The 25,944-nt window shown below is 36.9% G+C and overlaps 1 protein-coding gene and 1 pseudogene across 1 annotated transcript; one reads left to right on the forward strand and one right to left on the reverse strand.

Annotated features, from left to right (window-relative positions):
* The first annotated feature begins 7,687 nt into the window (after window positions 1–7,687).
* LOC101788160 (zinc finger protein 878-like) lies at window positions 7,688–24,970 on the forward strand. The gene is made up of 4 exons (XM_023563766.2): window positions 7,688–7,846; window positions 20,143–20,269; window positions 20,452–20,509; window positions 22,125–24,970. Exons 1-4 carry the CDS (start codon window positions 7,844–7,846, stop codon window positions 23,602–23,604), a joined length of 1,668 nt encoding a protein of 555 aa, XP_023419534.1. The 5' UTR covers window positions 7,688–7,843; the 3' UTR covers window positions 23,605–24,970.
* Window positions 21,966–22,065, reverse strand: LOC111755922 (U6 spliceosomal RNA; annotated as a pseudogene).
* Window positions 24,971–25,944: the final 974 nt, after the last annotated feature.

Below are 25,944 nucleotides of genomic sequence, written 5' to 3' on the forward strand. Positions count from 1 at the left end.
CAAATTTCTTCTGTTGTCCTTTGTCATAGAAGTCTTATTTTTTGTTGATTTGAAGAAAATTTTGCAGGATTCATCAATCTGGATTGGGGGTTGTCTTCTTTCAGAATTTGAAATGCATCACTCCAAGTTCTCCTTGAATTAAAGTTTTATGTTGAGATATATGCTGTGATTTTTATGGAATTTCTTTTAGAAGTGACTTGCTTTTTCCCCCTGTAACAGCTTTTAATAATATGTTCTTGTGTTTAATGTCTGGAATCTTGATTTTTATATGCCTTGATGTAGATTTATTTTGGACATGGCTAATTGCAGTTCTGTATGCTTCACATATTTGTGTGTCAAATTCTTTTTCTGTGCTTGGGAAATTTGCCATTACTTCTGTGAACAGGTTGTTAATAATGCATCCAGTTTCCTGCATTTTCGTTGATTCTGATCAATCTTATTTTGTTGTACTTTACATCATAATGCAACTGTTCAATTGATTTGTCATGGCCCCTTATTAATTTAAGAAATCTATCTTTTCATTTCCAATAACTACAATCTTATGTTCTAGAACAGATATTGGTTCAATCTTCTGCACATACCTGTTATGGAATTTTTAATCTTGATGCCACTTTAATCTGTTCCATGGGTGCCATTTCTTTCCCATACTGAACATTCATGGTTTCCATAATTTTCCTAAGCTTCTCTACTTATATTCTGTGTCTCATCTAGGTAAGAGAAAAATGAAGTAGCAAGTGCTTCATTTTGATCATTGTGTCTTGTTTTCTTTACCTGAGAGATTACTTATAATCTGATTTTCTCTATAGCCTCATTCATCTGGGTTTTTTCTACTTTTGCTGCTATGATTTCAAAAAATACAGATAGGTGGATTCTGATTTCCTTTATGTTGTCCCTTGGGCTTTGCTGGGTGGGCTGGAGGTCTGGGTTTGCATTTTTCTTCTACATCTTGTCACTTTCAATATTTTTATTTTAACAAAAGTTAAAATAACATACTTAAAAAAGTATGTTGCTTCTTGCTAATTTCTATGGTAGGTAGCTTCATCACTAGTATTAAGGATTCCCTAGGAAATATCTATTCCTCAGAGATGTCTTAGAGGTATAGCTGTAGCTGGATCTTGTGTTTGTTTGTTTTTTGCTTTTTGTCTGGCTGAAGACCCTACCTTTCTGTTTCATTAGCGATGAGAAGTTGCTCTCTGCTTGGCTCACTAGCCAGTTTTTTGATGATGGACTCTGATGATGTTTGTTACCCCAGACAGTCACAGAGTTCTAATACAATAGAAAAAAAAAAACTGATTATTACAGGCCTGGAATGCTGGATAAAGTAGTAAAATTAGCATTCAGAGCAGCATTAATCACAACCAAAAAACTGACAAACTGTGGTAACTGTTAATTTGGTTCCTTTAACTAAAAGAACAAGATCTACAATGATGTATAAAAATCCAATGTAAATGAGAAACTTCTATGCAGTGAGTTTCCCCCTCTAGAGTGATTTTACACTGGAGGGGAACTTAAGATGGCTAGGAGACAAAATAGAGAGAAATTTAGAAAAAGCAGGGCTGGGGGACAAAATATAGCCACCCAAGATTTGGGAAACTGGTGGAGAGGACAGGAGAGAAAAAATAAAAGAGAAAGCAAAAGAGTATCAAAGCAAAACAGAAAGACTAGAACCAATGTTCACTCACATGAAAATATAAAAAAAATACAGTTAAGGAAAGAAGAAAATGGAACAAATAATAAAAGTAAAACTCTAAATAAATGAAAAAAACCCAATCACCTAGAAAAAGGGAAATGAAAAATACAAAGGAAATAGATGAAAAAATGAAATCCCTCTGCTGACTACACTTCGGTAGTAGTGTCCAAATCAGTGCCCAAATCTCTAACGGGGGAATGTGCTGACTCTGCAGTAGGATTAGTGCTGTGCGCAGCACTCCAAATGAGGGGCTGTGTCTGTCTTCACCAAGCAACTTTAAGTCCTTCAGCAGCCTGCCGTAGTCTCCTTACCCTGTTTCTCTCTGTGTCTCTCCCAGTTACTTTGGTATCTGTCGTACTCTACTCAAAAAACAAGGCCCCGTGGTGAAAAATGGGGCAAGACCTCAAGATGACAAATGGAGCAAGACATCTTTTTAAAAGAAGCGCTTTTATTTTAGCTGGCCCAGCGACACAGTGCAGATGGAATTTGCAAAGCTGTGCAACTGAGTTAGAGTTTTGACTGATTTTTATAGTTCGTTTATGACATAGTGATGAGAAACAGAAATAAGGTGGGCCTTTGTTCCCCTTTGCTTGAGGTCAGAGGCATTTCACAGTGGGTGGTTAGCCAATTCATAGCCCTTGGTCTGCCAATTCCAGGAACATTTGTCTCTTATAAAGGGAACAATGATTGACACAGCATCATTTGTCTCTTATAAGGGGAACAAAAGTTGATATAGCACACAAGTCAGTAAGGTGGGGGGGGATAACGCATTACAGAACAGCAGAACGACGTGGTCAGTTAATTTAAAACTACATGGTTGGTGCTTGGTTACTAGAGTAATGAGCTCAGTAAAGAACGACAGTACTACTAATAACTATCTTTTTAAGTAACTATTTTTGTTAATTATCTTTTAATCAATTATTTTAATTTTTAGCATCTTAGTATAACAGTATCCTCAGGCAGACAGCCCAAGTTTGCTCCTGCTGGGTGGTATAGCCTGCTGTACCTGTTCCTCTTGATTCTCTCACTCCACTTGCTGTAAGGCAGGGAGGTTGGATGCTGTCTGAAACTTACTGTTCCTACCACCACCATTGATCCAGGTCAAGAAGCTCCCACTCACTCAAACTTCCTCTTCAGCAGGGGGCATGCAGACCTCCCTCGCATTGCTCTGCTGTGGCACAAGTCTGATTAAATGCCACCTGTCTATGTCTTTCTCACAAAACACTGGTTGTGAGACAGGAGGGTCATGCTGTCCCACTCACTACCTTCACCATTGCTGCTGTGGTTTCTAACTTTGCTGTTGCTAGAGGTTGCAGTTAGACTCCATATCACATGAGAAAAAAAGGTATGTCACTGGGAAAGGAGCAGTTTCCTGGTCACTTACACCTGTGTGTGTCAATGAAATTTGCTGATAGGCTGCAGTGTCCTCTATGTGGAGCAAGGCAAAGGAGGTGAGGGGCTCTATAGTCCAAATCCGTCCTCAGTGGCTCATGTTAGCTGCACTATTGCAGCCCATCAGATTTTTGGAAACTTCTCTGAGTGGAGGTTCCTGCTCTGAGCACAGGTGGCAGGCCCACCAGAAGCCTCTGGGTTAGTGTGCCATTTTATAAAAGTCCCATATGTATGTTTTGTTTGGTCTATAAGCCTCTTATGTCAGATCGATGTTGGCATTAGGATTTAGGTTCTTCCCTTTATTCTAATTACCTGTGCTTTTAGTTGATTTTCTCTAAGTAGCTCCCACATGGCTCCTCCCCTCTTCAGCCAGTTTTACTTTCCATAATTATTTTATATTCTGTCTTGAACTCATGTAATATGAGTGAACAATATTGTATTTTCATTTGCATTTACATTTCTAGAGTTGTTATATTGAGAATTTTTCATACTCATTTTGTCATTTGTTTTTCCTTTTAGGCAAATACATATTAAGATTATTTGCTAATTTTAAACAAATTGTTATCATTACAATTATCATTATCATTTTGCTTTAAAGATTATTTTACTTCATTACACACTGTTTATGTAACTATATTATTACTCAGTATTATACCAAACCTTTAGGTGGTGTCTTTACTTTCTATTGATATTTTCCTTTGTACAGAATATTTTTTTCTAGTTTTCTGTAATACCTCTTTTCTACATTTGCTTTTGTTTCCTATGTGTTTATATTCTGCTCAGGAACATGTTCTCCTAGGCCTCGGCTATACAGAATTTGATATATATTTTCATTAATTTTTAATATTTTATTTTAAATGCTTATGTGTTTAATTTTTAGTGTAAATTTGCAGATGCTGAGACACAGGTTTCTGATCTCATCTTTCATCATGGGGATTCACATTTTCCCGAGCATTATTTGCTAAAGTAACCCCAGTGGCCAAACCTGTGCTCCTGCTGCTTTCATTAAAAATATTTTGGCTGCACAGGGGAGGATTTGTTTCTTAGTTTTTTATTGTTTTACACTGTTTGCTTGACAATTTTTGTCAGCATAATACTGTTTCTCAGACTATATACGTATCTAGTCTATATCTATATCATCTTTTACAGTTATGTATTAAGTGGGAAGTTTATAGCAGAAAATCTCACATCAGGAAAACAGAGCAAGTACATATAAACAACTTAATATTCAACCTCAAACTTTCAGAAAAAGAAGAGCAGGCTAAACCAAAAGCTAGTACAAGGGAGGAAATTACAATGATCAGAACAGAAATTAACACACTGGAGACTAAAAACAACACAAAGAATCAATGAATGGAAGAGTTGGTTCTGTGAAAAATTAAATACAATTGACAAATTCTTAGCCAACCTTATCAAAAAAGGAAAGAAAAGACTGAAATCCATATAATTAGGGAAGAAAAGGGTGAAATCACAACGGAAATTGCTGAAATACAGAAGATCATGTATATCTACTTTGAAAACTTGTATTCTAATAAGATGGAAAATACAGAAGAAATGGACTGATTTCTAGATACATATGAATTATCAAAGCTGAACCAAGGAGATATAAAAATCCTAAATACCCTAAAATCAGAAAATAAAATCAAAGATGTAATTAAAAACCTATCAACATAGAAAACCTCAGACCTTGATGGATTCGCTGCTGAATTCTACAAGAGATTTAGAGAAGAACTAACAACATTACTTCTCAAACTTTTTAATGAAATTGAATGGGAAGCAATGCTCTACTTCCAAATTCTGTCCTGGAAGCAAGCATTACTCTGACTCCAAAACCAGAGAAGGACCCAACTAAGAAAGAGAATTATAGGGCAATATTTTCAATGAACATTATTGCAAAAATCTTCAGTAAGATCCTGGCAGACAGACTGCAGCAAACTGTCAACAAGATTGTACACCATGATCAAGTGGGATTCATCCCAGGGAAGCAGGGATGGTTCAGCATACATAAATTCATAAATATAATACACCATAGCAACAGAGCCAAGGATGAAAATCATATTATCATCTCAATAGATGCAGAAAAAGCTTTTATAAAGTCCAGTATCCATTCATGACTAAAAACCCTACAGAAAATTTGAATAGATGTTCTTTATTGCAATCTGATAAAAGCCATCTATGAGACATCAATGACCAACAACACATTAAATGCACAAAACTGCAAGCTTTCACTTTCAAATCAGGAACAAGACAAGGATGTCCACTGCCTCCAATCTTATTCAACATAGTCCTAGAAACTTTAACAGGAGCAATTATACAAGAGAAAGAAATAAAATAGGAAAAGAAGAAGTTAAACTATCACTATTTGCACATGACATGATACTCTACTTAGAAGATCCCCAAAAACTCCACCAAAAGACTTCCAGATTTAATAAGCAAATTCATTAACATAGCTGGTTACAAAGTCAACACTGAAAAATCAGTAGCATTCCTGTACATGAATAACAAAGTCACTGAGAGAGAAATCAGCGAAACAATACCTTTCACAATAGCATCCAAAAAATTGAAATACCTGAGAGTCAGTCTAACAAAGGATGTGAAAGACTTCTACATTGAGAACTACAGCATTCTGAAAAAGGAGAGTGGAAGAGGTTATTAGAAAATAGATATATTATATGCTTTTGTGTAGGAAAAACCAGTATAGTGAAAATGGCCATACTTCCAAAACTGTAATACAGAATCAATGCAATCCCAATCAAAACTCTAATAGCATATCCTACAGAATTAGAGAAAACAATCCTAAAATGCATCTGGAACCAGAAGAGACCTAGAACAGTAAAGGCAATCCTGGGCAACAAAGACAAGACTGGGCATTACAATTCCTGACTTGAAATTATACTATAATGCTACTGTGATAAAAACAGTGTGGTACTAGCAAAAAACAGTCAAGAAGATCAATGGAACAGATGAGAAGATGCAGAAAGAACTGCAGACATACTAAACCACCATATCTTTGATAAAGGTGCCTAACACATTCACTGGAAGAAAATAGCTTTTTTACTAAATGGTGCTGGAAAAACTGGACTTCTACATGCTGAAGATTAAAACTGGAGTCACCATATACTAAGTTAAAATCAGAATGGATTAAATATTTTAAAACAGAAACATTAAATCTGCTGGATTATACATTAGGTAAAAACTCTTGAATACATTGTTGTAGGCAAAGATTTTATGAACAAAACTCTGATTGGACAGGCACTATCACAATCAATAACTGGGATCTGACCCTACTAAAATTCTTTTGCATAGCAAGAGAAACCACCAGCAGAGTGAAGAGACAATTTACAACATGGGAGAAAATGTTTGCCAGCTGTTCCTCAAAGGATTACTATCCAGAACATATAAAGAACACAAAAAAATCAGTCCCCCTAAATTCAAAGATCCACTCCAAAAATGAGCATCTGAGATGAGTGCACACTTCTCAGATGAAGAAATACAAACAGCAAATGAATATATGAAAAAATATTCAACAGCACTGGCCATTCGAGAGATGCACATGGAAACAACACAGATTCCACCTCTCCTCAGAAAGAATGCCTGTTATCAAGAAATCAATCGATAACAAATGCTGGAGGGGCTGTGAGGAAAGAAGAATCCTTCTTCACTGTTGGTGGGAATGCAGACTGGTACAGACACTGTGGAAATCAGTGTGGAGATTCTTCAAGTAACTAGCACTAAAGATTCCATTTGATCCACCTATTCCCTTTCTGCATATGTTCCCAAAAGTGTTGAAAGCATCATACCACAGTGATATATGTGCACCCATGTTTATAGCCGCACAATTTATAATAGCCAGACCTTGGAAACAACCTAAATGCCCATCGACTGAGGAATGGATAAAAAAGATGTGGCACTTTTATATAATATAGTACTACTTAACCATAAAGAAAGGTAAGCTGGAGACTTATAGGTAAATGGATGCAACTTGAGAACACACTCATTAGTGAAATAAATAAGACACACGTGTAAACATCATATTGTTTCATCAGTGTGAGAAGCTGAAAGTAAAAACATATACGTATATGTGTATGTGTGGATATGTATATTAAAAATAGTTAAGATAGTTATACTAGAAATTTTTCTGAGTTCACTGAAGAAAAAGAATTGTATCAGTATTGTTCGGACAATTGAATGCAGATGTTTTGTGCTCTGGGTGAATGATTTGAATGACAATGTGCAAGATATGTACCATTGTTGCCCCTGATTGATGTGTTTTGAAATTTTATTGTAGTTTTGTTGTTGTTCTTTTTTTTTTTTTTTAATCCTTGAAACAAAAAAGGATTTGGAAAAAAATTAAAAGAGCATGTTAAATATTAAATATTCCAGGCAATAAAAATAAAAAATGTAAGTATTCCTAAGGAGAGGTGCGATTGATATTTTGGGAGAGAGACCACTCCAGGAGTCCCTGGGTTACAGCTGATCCTCGGAGCTCCACCTCTGCTGAAAAGAGATTTTTTTGTTCCTGGCAGGCTCTTTCAAGCTGAGAGGCAAAGACACAGGAACCAATCAACGGTGAAGGCGTGGGCGACTTAGAGCCCCAATCAGGCTTGGTGCGGGAGGCGGGCTCTTCCTCTGTCATGGCGCCGCAATGCACCCTTTGAGTGCGTTGCTGAGAGCTCCCTGCTGACTAGACGACCTTTTTCTCAAATTTCTACTGGCTGCTAGCTGCATTGGAAGGATCCTGGGAGACCAGCAGGCCACACAATGGTGACGTTGTGGGACGGGAGCTGGGGATGGGAGGAATCTGGTGCTTTCTGGATGTTCATGATCAGAAACAGCCATGGCGATCTGTAGCCTCCCTGCTCAGCTCCAGACGGCGAGGCCTTGCTGGGCTCCAGTGCTGCGTCGTCATCTGAAACGTTTCCCCTTCGCTCAGGCAGGGACAGCGCTGCGTCCCCAGCGTGATCTGACGCTGCCAGCCCAGGCAGGATACCTTCCTGGGCAGCCCCCGGAACGGATGTCACCAGCAGTCTGGAGCGAGCATGGCTGTAGGATAAATCCTGGGTTCCATACTCAGCCATAAAAATATCTCATCACTTTGAATTTTTTGTGTCAGACATCTGTTTGCAATTGTGTTATTGCATGAATAGAGCTCGTGGCCTCAAAACATTGAGGAATGAAGTCGCAAACCAAAAGAAGGATGTTAGCAAGGATTTTATTGAAAATAGGAAGAATAATAGCGCCCTGATTCTGGAAGCGTCCCCAGTGAGTGGCCTTGTGTTCTCTGGATCCAGAGTTAATCATGAATAAGCAGAGCTGAGTAAAAGCTCCGTTGTTTAGTGGCCACCTATCCCTAAGGGCTCTGTGGATTTAAAACAATCACTTTGAACTCAGGCTGTCTAAACCACTTCCTCTGTATGCACTGTTAAAAGGAAATGGGATTTTTAGGGAAACACTGGGTGTTTTGTGTTTTACATTCCTGGAAACTCAGACACTTAGGGAGGGGCTGCATTCCTTGATGGGCAGAAAGAGCACAGTTGGTCTAAATTTCCAGGTAATTGACTTATAATTTTAATTGATGTCAAATGGATAAATTCCCAACTCTTACGTCACGCCCTTCCCTTAATGCCTTATATATAAGCTAGCTAAATAAAATATTATTTACATTTAGACTATTTAATTGAGGCGTTCCGTAGAGTTTAGAATACTGTGAAAGATGGAGGGGATGTTCATGTATTACCAAGGGAGGGGAAGTGATCTGCTAAGGAGAACTTGTGGGGGAGGGTGCCTGTTAAACCCACCCTGAGAAATACATTGAACTGGGGCTTCTACGGGGATGTGTACTTGTGAGGTTGGTATGGTTGGAAAGGCAAGGGGGCATCATTTCTGAAATAATTGCTTTGTAGCCTGTGGACTGTTTCTAGACTTTAAAAAAATTTTTTTAATGGAACCTTGAATGATAGTTTTACATAAAACAAATGCCGGAATAGAAGTAAATTCCCATAGTTAAGGTCTGCGGGCATATGAATAAATACAAAGAAAGGTTTTCAGAACAGGCAAGAACAAAGAGCAAGTAAAAAGGAAATGAGAGAGCAGGGGATTTGGGGGATGGCAGAAATCAACTAGAACAGTAAACTCCAGAAGTCAGGTCGTTCTTAGAGTGAAGGATTGTGTGCTGGGTTGACCTGGAATTAGGAGATAAATGAAGGGTTGTGTGCTGGATTGTCCTGGAATTAGGAGAAAGGTCAGAGACCTAAAGAAAGGAGGAGAGTTTAGTAGCAAGTATGTAGTTCTTCTGTCGGTACAGATGAGCTCACCTAATCATTTTTACAGTGAAATTACAATGAGGAAACTGGTCTTGTAGGTTTTAAAAATAGGGTGGGCACTTTCCCTGATGTGGAATGGGAAGAGCGTTTCTTTGGATACAAAAGATTTCAAGCTGAGTCTGATCTTTTCCATTGTACTGGTATGAACTCTGCAGTTTTGCCCAGCTACCTTCTCCTGAATGATTTGATTTCTTTTCCTTTTTTTTTTTTTTTTTTTTTTTTTGAGGCCAGATCTTACTAAGTGGCCCAGGCTTGGAAAAATTTTTGATAATCTGTATGTCCTGGACTGTTGGGAACACAGACCCGTGCTGCTTTGCTAGTTTAAAACTTGGGATCTTCAGTCACCATGATTTACCAAAATTTAAGTGCTTGAGTAAAGTAAATACAACTGAGGCATGGCGGTGCACACTTGTAATGCCAGCTACTTGGGAAATTTTGATAGGAGTATTACACCACCAAACACAGCCTGGTTAATTGAGCAAGGCTTTTTTTTTTTTTTTAATATGAAATACATTTAACCCCACCCCCCCAACTAACTTGTCTAATATGCATGAGGGCCGAGGTTAAGTTTTTAGTAATAAAGAGGAAAAGTTTAGTGCAAATCTTTTAATTTTGAAGCTTACTCATTTTTCACACGGTCCCTTATGGTGGTGGATAGCAGTAACAGTTCACTGCTCTGTCAGAAATAAGATACCATGGGTGAACAACCAGTGATTTATAATATACCGTATTCATTAAAATACATGAGATAGATAGTGTTTTATGATGAATTTGACTTTGTGTTTTGTAAATTTCTCCAAATACAGATGAAGATATGTGTATTGAGCAGGTTTAAAGGACCCAAGGCTTAGCCATGATGTTTGCTCAATTATGTCCACTTTGTGCCTTTTCAATGTATTTTATTTTCAGTTACCTTTGGGTTCATGAATATGTTCTGTCTTCCCAATTGAAGTAGCATCTGTATTATTTCTTATTTCTTCAACACTTCCTAGATAGATTCTTATTTTGAATGCTGTGTTAACCAGTTTTTCCTGAGCAACTGATTTACGACAACACTAATACTGTTTGAAAACGTAAAAAGTACTCTGCTATTTTCTTTCTTTGTTTTGTTTTGAATTTTTTTTTTTTATTATAAAAAGTTGCCCCACTCTGGTGACACTGTTTGGATTACATCAGCAGAACAAGGGGATAGAATGGAAATTTTCAATGAAAAGACAGGACTGAGTTGTTAGAACACAAGATACCAAACATGTACAAAATCGAAGGGAAAATATTTCCATTTCTCTCTGTAACTTTTGCCAGTTGTGGAAACTGTTCTAGCTGCTTAAACCTTGGATCATCTTGTTCTTTTCTACACTGAAATTATTCCTCTGGAAAGCACGTTAAGATCCAAGCCAGTATCTAAACTTTATTATTGCATGCTTAGAATACAGTTCCTCCGCGGAAGACAGTGTGCACTAGATGCTTTTATTTTCGTAATGACCTCATGAGCTCTACCTGGATTTCACATGATAGTTCTTGGTAAATCACCTGATAGGGAGATTTAATACATTCTCCTTTCACACTGCTGCAGTGGGACAAAAGGCACACTCATGTCTTCAGGAATCGTGATTCCTTTAGTGCACTGTTTCTCCACTGGGACATTTTAATTCCATAATTTATCATATTTCCTTATTGGCAATCTATGTCCATTACTCCTATTGCTCAGGGAAACTTAATTACAGTGCCCTTACCCAGAGTGCTGTGTCTAAACAGCCATGTCTACATGGGCTGGCTTAGGAAATTCTGGAGAATAAAGGAAGTGATGGAAAAAAGCTTAAAAGACAAAAATGTGCAATATAAGAACCAACTATTTTTGAATATTCAGATGGAATTTATATAGTATTACACTGTGTGAATATTTCCATGGATAGTGTATTGGCTTCAGATATGGTGCTATGTGAACATGTATGTAACTATGAAGGTGATATTTAGGGACTGATTTGACACTGTACCTACAAGTGTCATTGCTACTTAATAAAGTCTCCATCAGCTTGCATAAGTACTGTGATCAATTTACCAGGTGTCTGCACCAATGAGGTTAAGTATGTCTTCATGTCCAGAGATCTGTATTGAATCAGTTGTATCAATTTTACTGTAATTGCATAAAGAACATACTCTAAAGAACACAGGTTTTAGGCAAGATCCAGAGAGGTTGTAGAGTGGTGGTGTAGTTATCCTGATCTCTGGTGATTTGTCAGATTTGTGACTGTCAGAATGAAGCATGTATAGTGTAAATTGTCACACACAAGGAGAGAGGAATATCACCAATTTTACCCCAAACACTGTTTTCAGCAAATGTGTAATTTCTTTCTATGCCTACAACAAACTCTAGCTCTGAAGACAGAAAATAATTCCATTGAATTATGACATGATCTCACTTCTGGATCTCTAAAGAGTTGTAAGACATACATTTACTTTCTTTCTGGTACTGGGGATCAAACTCATGACCTCACGCTTGCCAGGCAGGCACTTATCTCAGTGAGCTAAATCCCTGGCCAATATTCATTTTTGTGTTATGAAAAATTAATACGTAATCAAGTATTTCACTTGAAATGTGTTACTTAAAACTTGTAATTTAACTTCAAATTCTTAGGATTATTCAATATGTTTCTGCAGTTCATTTCTAATTTTTTTCCAATAGTGTGTAAGAATTTGCTTTGAATGAGTTTAGTTCCTTTGAAAACATAATGTTCTTGTTTTCTGAAAATGGCCCATGAGGGTGAATATATCTTACAATTTAGAAAAGACTGTATACTATGCAGTTATATGCTAAACCACTATGCAGCATCCTGTAAGTCCCTGAAAGTATGATGTTTTTGTGACTGTCCAGACTTTTTTGCCCTTTTCAGCTGTCAATCACTTTGTTTTGAAGTCTTCAGACATAGCTGTAAATAAATGACCTTTGCTTTCACATGCATGTTTTTGCCTTACATAGATAGATGTACTATTTTGAGGAATATGTGCTAGGAACTGTTGGTTCTTTTTTGAGACTTGCCTTTATATCATTATCTGATCACCATAAGCCTTACCTAATTTGAGGTACAAATTGAATAATATCAATTTAATATTCTTTCTACAGATTTTATTGACTCAGTGCTAGTCTAGTATGTCTTTTTGCATAACTTCTTCTTTAATCAATCCTCATCGATGTATATATAATAACTACTGCTGTCCAAGTAGTAGTAGGATTTGTGCATAACCCAGGTTTATAAATATTGATAAGCTCTGATGCCTGTTCTCTCTTTCTAATGGTCTGACTGAGTCCCCTGATGAACAGCACAGAGTTTAACCCCTGTTTTCTGGGAATCTGTAGGACTCACATTTACGACTGGTCTTACGTGTTGCCTCATCTGTGAAATATGTCTCAGAAACTTATGTTTGAAGGCAGATACACAGATAAAAGGGTATATGAACTTCATTATTGGTTATTTGCTACTTACATATTTTGTAACAGTTTTTATCAAAAATTTTGTGAGATTTATTGATAATAAAAAATATAAATGTCCTGCATATATTCAGAATGTTTTGTACCTAAGCCATAGGCATCCAATGAAAGCATCCAGGTGATGAACATTGCCTGACCTGAACCTTTCTAGCTTTACTGATGAACGCTCTCCTCCTTTGGCAGCTTTTTAAGTTTGCCGTGTGTGGTTTTCTATGAATAGTGTTCTTATTTTTCTTCCTAGGAATTTTCAGTGTTACAGAAATTGCATAGGGAAATACTTTTGGAGGCTCCTCTCCCTTTACTATCTTCATAAATTCTGATATGTGAATCAAAGGAAAATACTACCATCAAATCCATTGATGATAAGTTTGAAGATTTTTCAAGTTTGTTTGACAAGAATTGCATCTTTCTACATGAATAATAGCTATATTATGTTATTTATTTTATTAAGCTTATTGGTACAATTTAAATATATGATGATCACATTTGTAATAGGAAATTTGTAGCTGTACATCATATGCCTTGCTTGATTTCAAAAATTTTTTTTTAAAAGTCTAAAACCCACCAAAACAAAGCAGAATAAAGCCAGTCAAAACAAAGCTGGAAAAAGGATACAGAACTTCAAAACAGGGTAACAAGGAAATAAAAATCACTATCATAATATACCTTGCTATCTTCACAATAGTTGTCCACACCATCAAACATAGCAAAATCAAACAAAACAAAACAGAAAAAAAGCAATCCAAACATAACATTGAAGAAAGCAAAACAGTAAATTGGAACAAAAGAGTTAAGAACAATACTGTACATTGTTTTCTTCCAAATAGTTGCTCATGTTACCATATATAGGAATAAAACAAAACAGTAAGATGAAACAAAACATTGGATTTCAAAAACAAGACAGGAGGAAATCCCTCATGGTTGACATAGTGCACACTGCTATCCTCCAAGTAGATGGGTGCTCAGACCACCAGCCCCAGGCCTGCAGAGTCAGCCAAACAATACAGGCACCAAGCTGTTCCCTTCCCCTCAGGTGCTATCATCTCATCCTGAGTCCTGTGAATCAGCAGCAAGTAATAGAAGATGCCATGAACTGGCTGGCTCATGGGAAGGTGTGGTTTCTCTTCTGGCTGAGGCTTTTTCTGATCTGCATGATGGAGCTTGCTTCACTGGAAGACTTTGGTCTCTCTTCTGGTTGAGGCTCTTTACTCATCAGCATAGTGGAGCCTGCTTCACGGAAAGGCGTGGTCTCTGTTCTGGTTGAGGCTGTTTCTGGTCAGCATGGTGGGCTTGCTTTGCAGGAAGGCGTGGTTTCTCTTCTCGACTTCCCTTGTTCTCTCCCATTCCCCTTCCTTCCCTTAAACCCCTTTTTACCCTTTACAAAGCTTTGTTTCCATTTGATCGTTCTTTTTTCATTTTTTTCCCTTTTCTGCCTTCCTTACCCTCTCCCTAGTTTTCCTTTCTTTTTGAACAGTTTCTCCCCATTTCACCATAACTCTTGTACAAAATCTCTTGTTCTTATTTACACTTTCAGTGTTTTTCACACCAGTGCGAGTGTGATACACACGTCTGATTATTTTCCTTTAAGAGCATGTTATCAAGATCCAGCCTTTTTGCAATAAGTTTTTAAGTTTATACTTTATGGCAGAGTAGTACTCCATTATCTGTCTATCTATCTATCTATCTATCTATCTATCGATCTACACACACACACACACACACACACACACACACACATTTTTGCCTGACGGACATTTGGGTTGTTTCCAAGACTTAGTTGTTAAAAACTATGCTACTATAAACATGGCTGTGCATTAATTGCTATGGTATGATGCTTTTAATTCTTTTGAGCAGATTCCATGTAGGGGAATAGCTGGGTCAAATAATGACCTCTATTCTTAGATTTTTGAGGAAGTTCCACACTCATTGCTACAATGATTGCACCAGACTACACTTCTACCAACGGTGGAAAAGTGTTCGCTTTTCCCCATGGCCCTACCGATTTTCTTACTGGTCATTTTTCTGGTGATAGCCTTGCTTTCTGGAGTGAGATGGAATCTCAGCATTGTTTTAATTTGTATCTTTCAAATGATCAGTGATGGAACTTGTTTTATATTGTGTTTTTCTTGAGTCATATATGTTATAATTAAGTTTTAGATTTGTGTTCATTTTTACTGTGTATACAAAATCTTTGAATTGTCTATAAAACAAATATTCTTATGTATTTCTTATGGTTTTCATAGACTTCAGTCTATCCTTTTTTTTTTTTTTTTTTTGGCAGGGTCTTGCTATATAGTTCAAGCTGGCCTTCACCTCACTGTGTATCTCAAAAGCACAATAATCCTGACTCAGTCTTCCAAGTGCTGGGATTACAGGCATGTGCAACATACCTGGCTTCAATATCTCCATTATTGGTGGATCTTGCTTTTGTTCTGGGGAACTTTTTCATATCTAAAAAATTATTTTGTTGTAAAATACAAAGGAATTCAGGTGTATTGTTCCCGTTTGAATGTCTAATTATGTACAAAGAACAGAAGGGTGTATAGTTGAGGTTTCCAGGTACATACCTGTTTCTTCCTGAGCATGAGAAGCACATTGTGATTTCTCCCAGAGATATTTATATTTTTATTTTTTAAAATTTTATTTAAAGAAAGAATAAACAAAACAGAAAAAAGGTAGAAATAATACATAATTTCAAAGAAAAAATAAACAGAAATCACTAGTAAGAAATCATTAGTTGATAATTACGTATTGTCCTCTTACAAATAGTTGTTCAAGTTACAAAAGTGAAGCATACAAAGTGGACATTCAAACAGTGAGACTGAAAACAGTTCTGTTCAACTATCCAACAAAAACTTACTAATATAGTTAACAATCCTGTACACTTAAACATAGATGCAGTTATCCATATCTTCATGTGTGTTAAGATTAAACAAACCAAAGCAGGCTAAAATCACTCTGAACAAATAATAGTATTGCTGGATTTCACCTCATGACACTCCGGGATCAGCACTGGGTACTGTAGTGTCTCTTTTTCTTCAAAGTAGTTGTTCATTTTATCATGCATTACAAGATAAGTTCTTATAAACTGTTTATAGGTTCTATGCATGCATGAGTCTCTACATGTATTTCTATGCTTTCTATATTAGAGGGAGAAACAAAACAAAACAAAATAAAACATATTCCTATAAACACTTGAAACGAAAAAGTCATATAAAACCATAGTACAGTGTGTTCTACAGTGGTTACTGTATTGTCTCTTGTTATCTTCAATAGAATTGTCTGTATCATCAGCCACAATATAATTGAATATAGCAGTACATAATAATATTAATAAAAACAAAGCATTGTAGATAATGTAAAACTTCAAAAGCAAGTAATAAACAAGAGTTGGTATCTTAGTGAATCTTGTCATTTTCAGTGTTGCTGCCTATACTCTCAGACTTGATATTATCAATCATAACAGTTTTGAATAAAATCTATTGATACCAAGCAGCAATCTTAACAAACCAGATTCAACTACCATCAGTCATGATAAAACAGTATAAGTCATACAGGGCTCCAGACTAAGTTAATAGGGAATAAAGGATGATTACCATACTGTATCCTGCTATTTTTGGGATAGCTGTCTGTGCCCTCAGATCTAGTGCAAGTAGACAAACTGGGACAGAATATAATCTATCTAAACAGAGTGGTATGAGTAATATGGGTTTTAAATCCTGATACACTAGTAACAATATCCTCTGCCTTCTTTTTTTAGATTATTCCTCCCATTTCACTCCCATAGGGTGCATTGTGCATTTTTGGGTCCCACCAACTCCCTCAGTTTTCAGATTGAGGGGCAACTTGCTATTTACCTAAGTGGTTCTGAACCTTCTCCCTCCTGGACTTAATCTCAAGTTGTATTCCTTTACCTACAAAACCTGTCTTTCCAAACCATCTGCAGGTGCTGGTCAAGTTGCCCCTATTGCTCTCTGGTTCCCTGTCACATAGAGCATTGTTTTCTCATATTTGATTTTTGGTCTGTAAATCCTTTTTCAGATTAATTATATTTCCTATATAGAGCATCTCAGTGGACCCTGCCTCCTGATCTACTCTGCCTGTGTTTCTTTTTTCTTTCTTTCTTTTTTTTTTTTTTTTCGTGCATCAAGGACATCTATATTAGAGATTGTAGAGATTATAGCCAACCTTCTCTGCCTCATTTCTGTTGTGCTATTTTTCTGCCATTAGTTGTCTGTTTTTCTCCTTCATTCCACTTTCTGCTCTATTCATTGAGGCCTCTCTGCCTCTGTTCCTGAAATCCTGGTACCTTTTTCTCTCTCTAGGATATCCTTCAGTATTCTCTGTAGGGTTGGATTGGTGGTCACGAATTCCTCCAGTTCGTCTTTATGTTGGAAGCATCTTGTTTCTCCATTAATTTCTAGACACAGTTTTTCAGGGTACATCAATCTGGTCTGGAGGTTATTTTCTTTCAGGGCTCGGTATACTTTGCTCTAAGCTCTTCTTGATTTGATGGTCTGTATCGAGAAGTCTGCCTTGATTTTGATGGGTTTCCTTTATAGGTGATCTGTTTGTTTTTCTCTGACGACTTTTAATATTCTGTTCTTATAGTGAATTTCTGGGATCTTGATTATTATGTCTGTATGTAGCTCTGTTTTGGTTGTAGGTGGCTGGAGTTCTGTATGCCTCATACATCTGAATATCATTTCGTTTTCCTATGTTTGGGAAGCTTTCCTTAATTATTTCTGTGAATAGCATTTATATTTCCTTTGTTTTTATTCCTGCTTCTTCATTCACATTCTTTATTCTTAAGTTATAAATCCTCTTGTTGTCTTCTAGCCTTTGTATTGTTACTACCTGTTTCCTTGTTATTTTTAAGAAATTTTTCCTTTCAGGGTCACACATTGCAAACCTGTCCTCAAGTTTTGATAGTCTATCCTTAGTTTCTTTCAAGCAGTTTTGCCAGCTTTCAATGGAGTTATTTCCTGGTAATCTCTTTGAAGCTGCTTCATGTATTCTAGGTTTTGTTTAGAGTCTTCATCGAATGTTTCTCTCCTTTTTTTTGTGTTTCTCTGTTCTTCCATTTGTGCCTTCTTGAGAGGTGCTTAGCATTTCTTTTATCCACTTATATCTTGCTTTACTTGATTAAATATTTCACTTTTGAGCTTGTCTGTAAGGTCTGGAAGATATCTCTCTATGTCCACTGATGCCGTGTCTGATATTGCACATTTGTGGCCCTCAGTCTCTTTTGTATTTATTTCTCCTGGATCAGTGTTCTCAGGGTTGGGGGCTTGAGGCTTTTTTTTATTTCTTTCTCTTGCCATGTTTTTGGTTTCTTCCAAACAGGTGTATAGAGGAGGTGCTAGCCCCTTTCCTTGTTGGTGTGGTTCTTCTGAAGTGTCCTGGCTAGGGTTTTCTGTCCTCTCCAGTTTGCTATTGTTCACTGAGGTGCAAGCAGGGGTGGTGTATGCTGGCCCCTCCCTTCCGGATCATTCAACCTACAGGGGCCTTTCACCATGTTAGTGTGTGCCGTGTGTAAGGAATTGGTTTGAGGTGATTTATTGGGTCCCAGCCAGAAGCAAGACAGGCCAAGCATATCCCACCAATCTGGTCTGGGAAGCAAACAATTGACTGAAGTCACTGCTCTTCCTTGTTCCTGCCTGTCCTGCCCTATTCCAACATGTCAACCAGTTTGTTGCCCCTTTCCCATGGGAGGGTCTTATTCCCAGTGCTCACTGCGGGTAATGCAGGTAGGTCCCTTGCCGGTTCCATTCTCCATTGGGCTCACCAACCTCTCACTTCAGCACAACCATGGTTCCAGCAAGTTGCAGTGGTGGGAGCTTGGGCGGCTTGGCAAGTCACGCCTGTGCAAGTTTGGGCATTGCAGAGAGGGCACCAGGGCTGCTAGTCTTAGCTGCTCCAATGGTAGTCCCCAGATTGCATGTTTGACCAGTTCTTTTCCCTTTAGTTTCTTCCTAGGTGGAGAGGATCCATCTCCTTGTCATCATGGACCTCCCCATGATGTTTTATTCTGGCATCTGAATTGTCTGTCTCAGGGAGCCTCTGTATTCTGCTGCTTATCTATCTACCATCTTTCGACTGAATCTCCCCAGAGATGTTTAAACCAGCTGCATCATGAATCAGTGTTCTGTTTACTTCTTCCTTCCCTGAGATCCATTAGTCATTCTCATTACTGCATTTACATTGTAGCAGAGGTGGCATGTATTATGAATGTCTTTCATGGGCACTGTGCAATTTGTCACCTTGCTCAGCAGTTGTTGTCAGTCTTCTGTTATACTGCACATGTGTTGTTTTTTTGAACAATCGAAAGGTGTTATTTGTAAGTGACACAATATTTTCTTTAAGTTTTGTTTTTTGAAGGGGTGCTTGACACCGGGTATCCCTGTAATCTTGACAAGCCTTGAAGTTACTACATAACTGGAGCTGGACTTGAATCTATGCCAGTCCTAAACTCATGGAAATCTTCCTTCATAAGCCTCCCAAGTGCAGGGATTACAGCCATGTACACCACGCCTCATTGAAGTTTTCCTTTTGTGCCTAATTACCTTGTGATATCTTCATTTTTAATGTGTTCTATGTATTTTATCTGGTTCTTCCCGTTATTCAACTCCCTTAGATGCTCCTAGAGCTTTTTATATCTCAGTGCAAGGTGATCATTTGTTGTCACCAAGGCATAAGATAAAATGCCACTCTTCTTCCTCTGATTATACTGTTTTTCATTACCATTTTCATTATTATTCATAAATTTTATATAATGGTCCATTAAGTTTTTTTTCTTTGAAAGCAGATTCAAATTTCAAAATGCATCCTGAGACCATCAAAGACAGAATGACTTAATTGTGTAAAGCATTGGATTTGAAAGCATTTATCATCTATGGTCTATCAGAACCATTCGGTAGATATTTATGTTCACCTGTGTTTTGTGAATGGTCATTTGCAGACTCCCTCTATGAGCTCTCCTTTAAAAATAGTGCACAAATAAAAAAATAGTGCACAAATAAAATTTCAGTGACCCTGCCAGGCAACCAGTTCTATACTGCTGTTGCTAGAGCAGTGAGTTACAATCTAGCATCAGAATTGCTTTGTGAAAATTTGTACTTATACTTGGCGACCAAGGCGTGGAGTTGATATTTGAAGGAATTGGTTTCAGTTTAACTTTTAAGAGAAGAGTTCAAATATCTCAAGGTGTGAGTCTCAACCTTTCAGCAAATATATCTGTGATTATTTAGGAGCCAGTGACTTTGGAGGATATACTTGTGAACTTCACTGTAGAGGAATGGGCTGTGTTGAATCCATCCCAGAAGAAACTCTACATAGATGTGATGTGGGAAACATGTTTGAATATAACTGCTATAGGTAAGGATGACATTTCCTCATTTATACGATGAGAGAGCATTGGTTCTTGCTTATTGGTACAGATTCAATAAATAGAATGTGAAAACATTCTGAAAATTCATTATACCATGAATTTAACTGCTCTCTGCTAATTTTTATATAATAATATGGTGACTTTTTATATTTCTATGGCTACAATTCAGGAAGGACCTGGAACAACCAGCAAATAGATGAAGATAAAAACTGTTCAAGAAATCTAAGGTAATTTGCATTTATAAGCAAAACTAATATTCCCTAGGTTGGCATGTGAGCAAAAATATAAGCAAAGAAATTTTACAAATGAGGTCATGTTCAAATTTATTTAATCAAAAGTTCTCCAGATACGCACACAGGTTGATTTTCTATAATCTGATGCTGGAATGCAGAAATATTTCAATACAAGAAACTAGGTTAGTAGTGATATCAAGCAACAAGAAACACTATCTCATATATCCATAAAAAAATTCTTTTGTGACCAACATCATAAAAATCTGTGAAACTGTAATGCTAGGTTGTGTATAGGAATGTATAAAAAAATAAATTTTCTACTTTGACAAGAATTCATCTTCAAAATATCTCCTTATGTATGTATATATATATATATATATATATATATATATATATATATGAATATGAGACGTATATTATCTAAAAATTGTCAACCTGGAAACAATATTCAAAATGCAGATGAATCCTGATGTTGTAGTAATAGATGTTTAGAAAACACCCTGCAGAGAATTAGAATTTAAAATTCTTAGAAGACACACTCATATATTCATTGTTGGTAGGAACATAAAATAGAACCAATTTGATAATAAATATAAAAATGTTTCAAAAAATTAAAAATAGAAATTTGCATTGATCTAAGTAAACTTTGATCTAAGTATATTTTGAAAGCATTTAAAATCACCCTGTCTTGGTGACACATGCATACCCATGCTCAGAGTAGCATATGCCTGGGTATTCACAATACCTAATTTCTGGAAATCATGAAACCTAATCTCTTGTAGCAGCCTCGATGCTCACAGTTACACACATAGATAAAGAGCATGTAGGATGAGCTCAGCATTGTGATAATCCCAGTGCTCTTTTAAGCTGAGCCAGCAGGAAGACAATGTGAAGTTCACCCTGACCAAATGAATGATCAGTGAGAATCGCTCTCAGAATAAAGACAAGAGTAATTTATTGCTAAGACTTGTTTAATTCTCAACATTGAAAAATGTGCTATGTATTCAACCATAAAGAAGAATGTATCTTGGCAAATAAAAACAAAAAAGGAGATGGGCTCCATCTCATAATGTTAAATGAAATAAGTGAGACAAAGTAAATTATCATGATTTTTTTCTTTTACATGAGATACCAAAATGTAAGTTAGGGAATAAAATTAAGATGAAGTGAGAGACAACAGAAAGGCTAATTTTTTTGGAGATGGAAAAGATGACCGGGATAAGGGAAAAGGGGACAGAGATATGGGAAAGTGTGCCCAAAAGGATCAGTGTGAGATGCACCTATGTATTCGTGACCTAAGTGAAACTATATGTATTACAAACATATATTAATTTAAAATCCTCAAAAGAAGAAGATCCTTTGGAGAATCAGTATTTTAGAGGAAACGTCTATAGCATTCAGCCTGTTCATTCTCAAAATTTCTTATCAAACTCAAGTCAGAAGGTATTCTGGAAAGTTATTGGTTTGGACACTTTTTGCGTGTCATCCTTGCGCAGGGGCCGTGCTAATCTTCTCTGTATCTAACTTTAGTATATGTGCTGCTGAAGCAAGCATGATATGGACACGTTTTATTGTGACTGACATTTTTGTCCTTTATTTTTTTTTAAAGAAATGAAGAGACGGTCAAATTCTATGAAAATGAAGCTTGGGATCAAAATGAACAAATACTCCTTTGGACTGCAGATGAGAATGTAGAGATGCAAGAAGCTGCTTTAAAGCCAGTTGAAAGCCTTGCTTGTGGAAAGCCCCTGCCTGGACAGTTATCACCAAGTGTGTCCTTTTTAACTCAGACTGGACTGGGGCCATGTGAGTATGTGGGCTTTAATGACAAGCTGAGTAATTGGAATGAACGTGGAAAACCCTGCAGTGATTTCCAGTCTTTTCAGATGCGTGCAGAAACAAAGGCTGGAGAGAAACCCTATCAATACAAGCAATGTGGCAACTCCAACTATAGCCCTAGGGAAATAACTGTATCTGGAGATAAGACCTTTGTATGTGAGAAAAGAGTGGAAGGCTCCAGCCCTCCCAGTGGTGTAAAAATCCATGAAAGAATTGACACTGGGAAGAAACCCTATGTGTATGAGCAGGGTGGAAAAGAATTTGCTAATAAGTCTGCATTTCATAAACAGAAACAAACCCACACAGGTGGGAAAGCCTATATATGTAACCATTGTGGGAAAGCATTCACTACACTCAGTTATTGTAGAATCCATGAAAGAAATCACACTGGGGAGAAACCATATGTATGTGAGAAATGTGAAAAAGCATTCACTAGACAGATATGTTACCAAATGCATCAAAGAAGTCATACTGGAGAGAAACCCTATGCGTGTAGGCAGTGTGGGAAAGGATTCACTACCCTGAGTTATTGTAGGATACATGAAAGAAATCACACTGGGGAGAAACCGTATGTATGTGAGAAGTGTGGAAAAGCATTCACCAGACAGATGTGTTATAAAATGCATGAAAGAAGTCACACTGGGGAGAAACCCTATGCATGTCAGCAATGTGGGAAAGGATTTGCTACACCAAGGAATTGTAAAATACATGAAAGGGGGCACACTGGGGAGAAACCCTATGCATGTAAGCTATGTGGGAAAGCATTCACAACACTGAGTTATTGTAGAATACATGAAAGAAGTCACACTGGGGAGAAACCTTATGCATGTAAGCAATGTGGGAAGGCATTTGCTACGCTGAATTACTGTAAGATACATGAAAGGCTTCATTTTGGGGAGAAACACTATGCATGTAAGCAGTGTGGGAAGGCATTCACTACACTGAGTTATTGTAAAATCCATGAAAGAACTCACACTGGGGAGAAACCTTACGTATGTGAGGAATGTGGAAAAGCATTCACCAGACAGATGTGTTATAAAATACATCAAAGAGTTCACACTGGGGAGAAACCCTATGTATGTCAGCAGTGTGGGAAAGGCTTTGCTGATAGTTCTGCATTTTGCAGACATAAACGAACTCACACAGGTGAGGAAGCCTATATTTTTAATCAACATGAGAATGCATTCATTACATTGAGTTATTGTATAATAAATGAAAGAAATCACATGGGCGAGAAACTATGTATATGAGAAACATAGAAAAGCATTCATGAGGCAGATGTCTTATGAAAGAGGTCACACTGGGAAGAAATCCAATGCATACAAACAACATGGGAAAATATTATCCGACAGAGTAACTTTCAAATACATGAACCAATTCACACTTGGGACAAATGCTATGCATATAAACAATGTGGAAAAATATTCAGCCAACAGATAGCTGAATACATGAAAAATTTCACTGGGGAGAAGCCCTACATGTAAGCAATGTGGGAAAGGATTCACTACACCATTTTGATCAAGTACATGAAAGAACTCACACTGGGGAGAAATATTATGTGTGTAAGCACGATGGGATGGGGTTTACTATATACAAATGTTACCGAAGACATGGAGGAACTCACAGTAGTTAGAAAGTTTTGTGTCCAAGCAATGTGGGAAGGGTCAAATACTGTCAGAGACATGAAAGTACTCAGGTGATTAATAATATGTGGAAAAAAGACTTGATAGTCCTCAGATACATTGTCCCCACACTGATTTGGAACCCTATGTATAAGCAAAGCAATGTGGGGAAATTATTCAGTGAGCAGTTTTTGTCAGTTACATAAGAAATCACACTGGGGAGAAACGCTGTGTACTTTCGCCTAATTTGAAAAGCCTGTGAAAATCCCTCATGTAGTAGAGACTTGTATAAATTTAATGAAAATTTTGATGTCAATATTGCTTCATCAGTTTCCAGAAAATACTCTCCAAATGGAGATATCCTAGAATATAGTCCTTCTGTGTTCTTTAGTACATCACTTGTAAATATATGAATTATGTATCTGCAGTCTTTACTATAAAAACATTGACGTAATATATTTTTGTGTAAGCCATTGTCTTTAAACTTAATATATACTATCTTCTAATTAAGTAAGGTTATTTGAAATTTATTTCTCACTTCCATGAAGGGTAGTATTTATGTAACTTTAGTTTTGTTTTTATTATTGGGTAGTGTAGGCTACTAAAAGATAATTTTTATTCATTTTTTAATAGATGAGATTTCTGACTAGCTTTAACTTTAATTTTCTTGATATACATACTTCATATGCTGTGTAACAGAAGGTTTTTGAATTTGATGTTATATATGTTTACATGTTTAGAGATAAATGTGAACATATTTTAGAAAAGTTAATTTGTTTTCACACTTTGTAGATTAGAAAATGTTTGACTTTTCATATCCAAACAAGATACCTATATATATCAAAACAATTATATCAAGTACATAAATTCACCTATTTTGCTTTCATTTGGGGTCAATATTACGATTTGTATAAAATTTCTTACCATTACCATTTTACTTTTTGTGACTTGTAAATTTGTATTTTACCACAAAATAAACCATAATACTGTATCCGATTGTGACAGATCAGATGGCTTTTGTGTAAAGGTAGAGAAACATTTAATGTGAGATATGCAAACATATAAGAATTTACAAGATTTGCTTTCAGTGGCTACCACAGAAACAGATGTGGAAGAGTGCCAAAGGCTTGTCTGTGCACTGGATATTCAAATAATCCAATTGAAGGCCTTGAGTCCACTGTGGTGTCTCTTCCAAATCTAACAGGAGACGAAGGGGTCTGTGGAAATGGACTGAATGGTCTGAGCTGGAGGCAGAAGCGTCCGCTGGAAGCCAGAAGACAGTTTCCAGGGTGTCAGCGCATACTGGAGCCCCTCCCTGCAAATTGAACAAAATCTTCCTTTTTTTGGTTTATTTTTCATAGTTTTCTGGCAACAACCATAATTTTAATGGGCAAGTTCAGCTGGGCATGTAGTACCCAGAGTGACACAGTCAGTTAACTATCACTATTCAGCCCTTGAAAACTTTACAACCAGACACATTTCTTTAAACCATAGTCTCCAGAAATAAATAGGAGGTTGTAAATGTACCTAACATGTTATAACTGTCCTGCATACAAATGCAAATGCAGAAGTTCCCTCCACACAATGGAAGGGCTGTTTTCTTGGAGTGATGTTTCTATCATAACTGGAACATTGTAACATAGGTTGAGCCATACTTTAAGTGTATCAATATTATACTTCAGTGAAAGCATATTAGGAAAGAACTATTACACGTATGATCCTCATTTCATAGCTGATCACGGAGTCATATCTGGTATTTAGAACTAAATTGTAGCGCCCATTCTGTGTTGCCTTGGCATTTAGAAAGCACCTCAGCAGGTTTTGGTTCTTTGGTATAGCAACCCATACCTTTATTACTGAAGTTTCTGGACCGTTGAACATTATGCTGGGATTGTATTGTTATAGTTTCCTCTTAACTGTAATAAGATGGCATGGTGTATGGGTACTGCAAGCGGATCTCCTGCATGC

The sequence above is a fragment of the Cavia porcellus genome, unplaced genomic scaffold, assembly GCF_034190915.1.
Source record: "Cavia porcellus strain 051 isolate PalLab524CR breed Dunkin Hartley unplaced genomic scaffold, mCavPor4.1 scaffold_8, whole genome shotgun sequence".
Taxonomy (NCBI): Eukaryota; Metazoa; Chordata; class Mammalia; order Rodentia; family Caviidae; genus Cavia; species Cavia porcellus.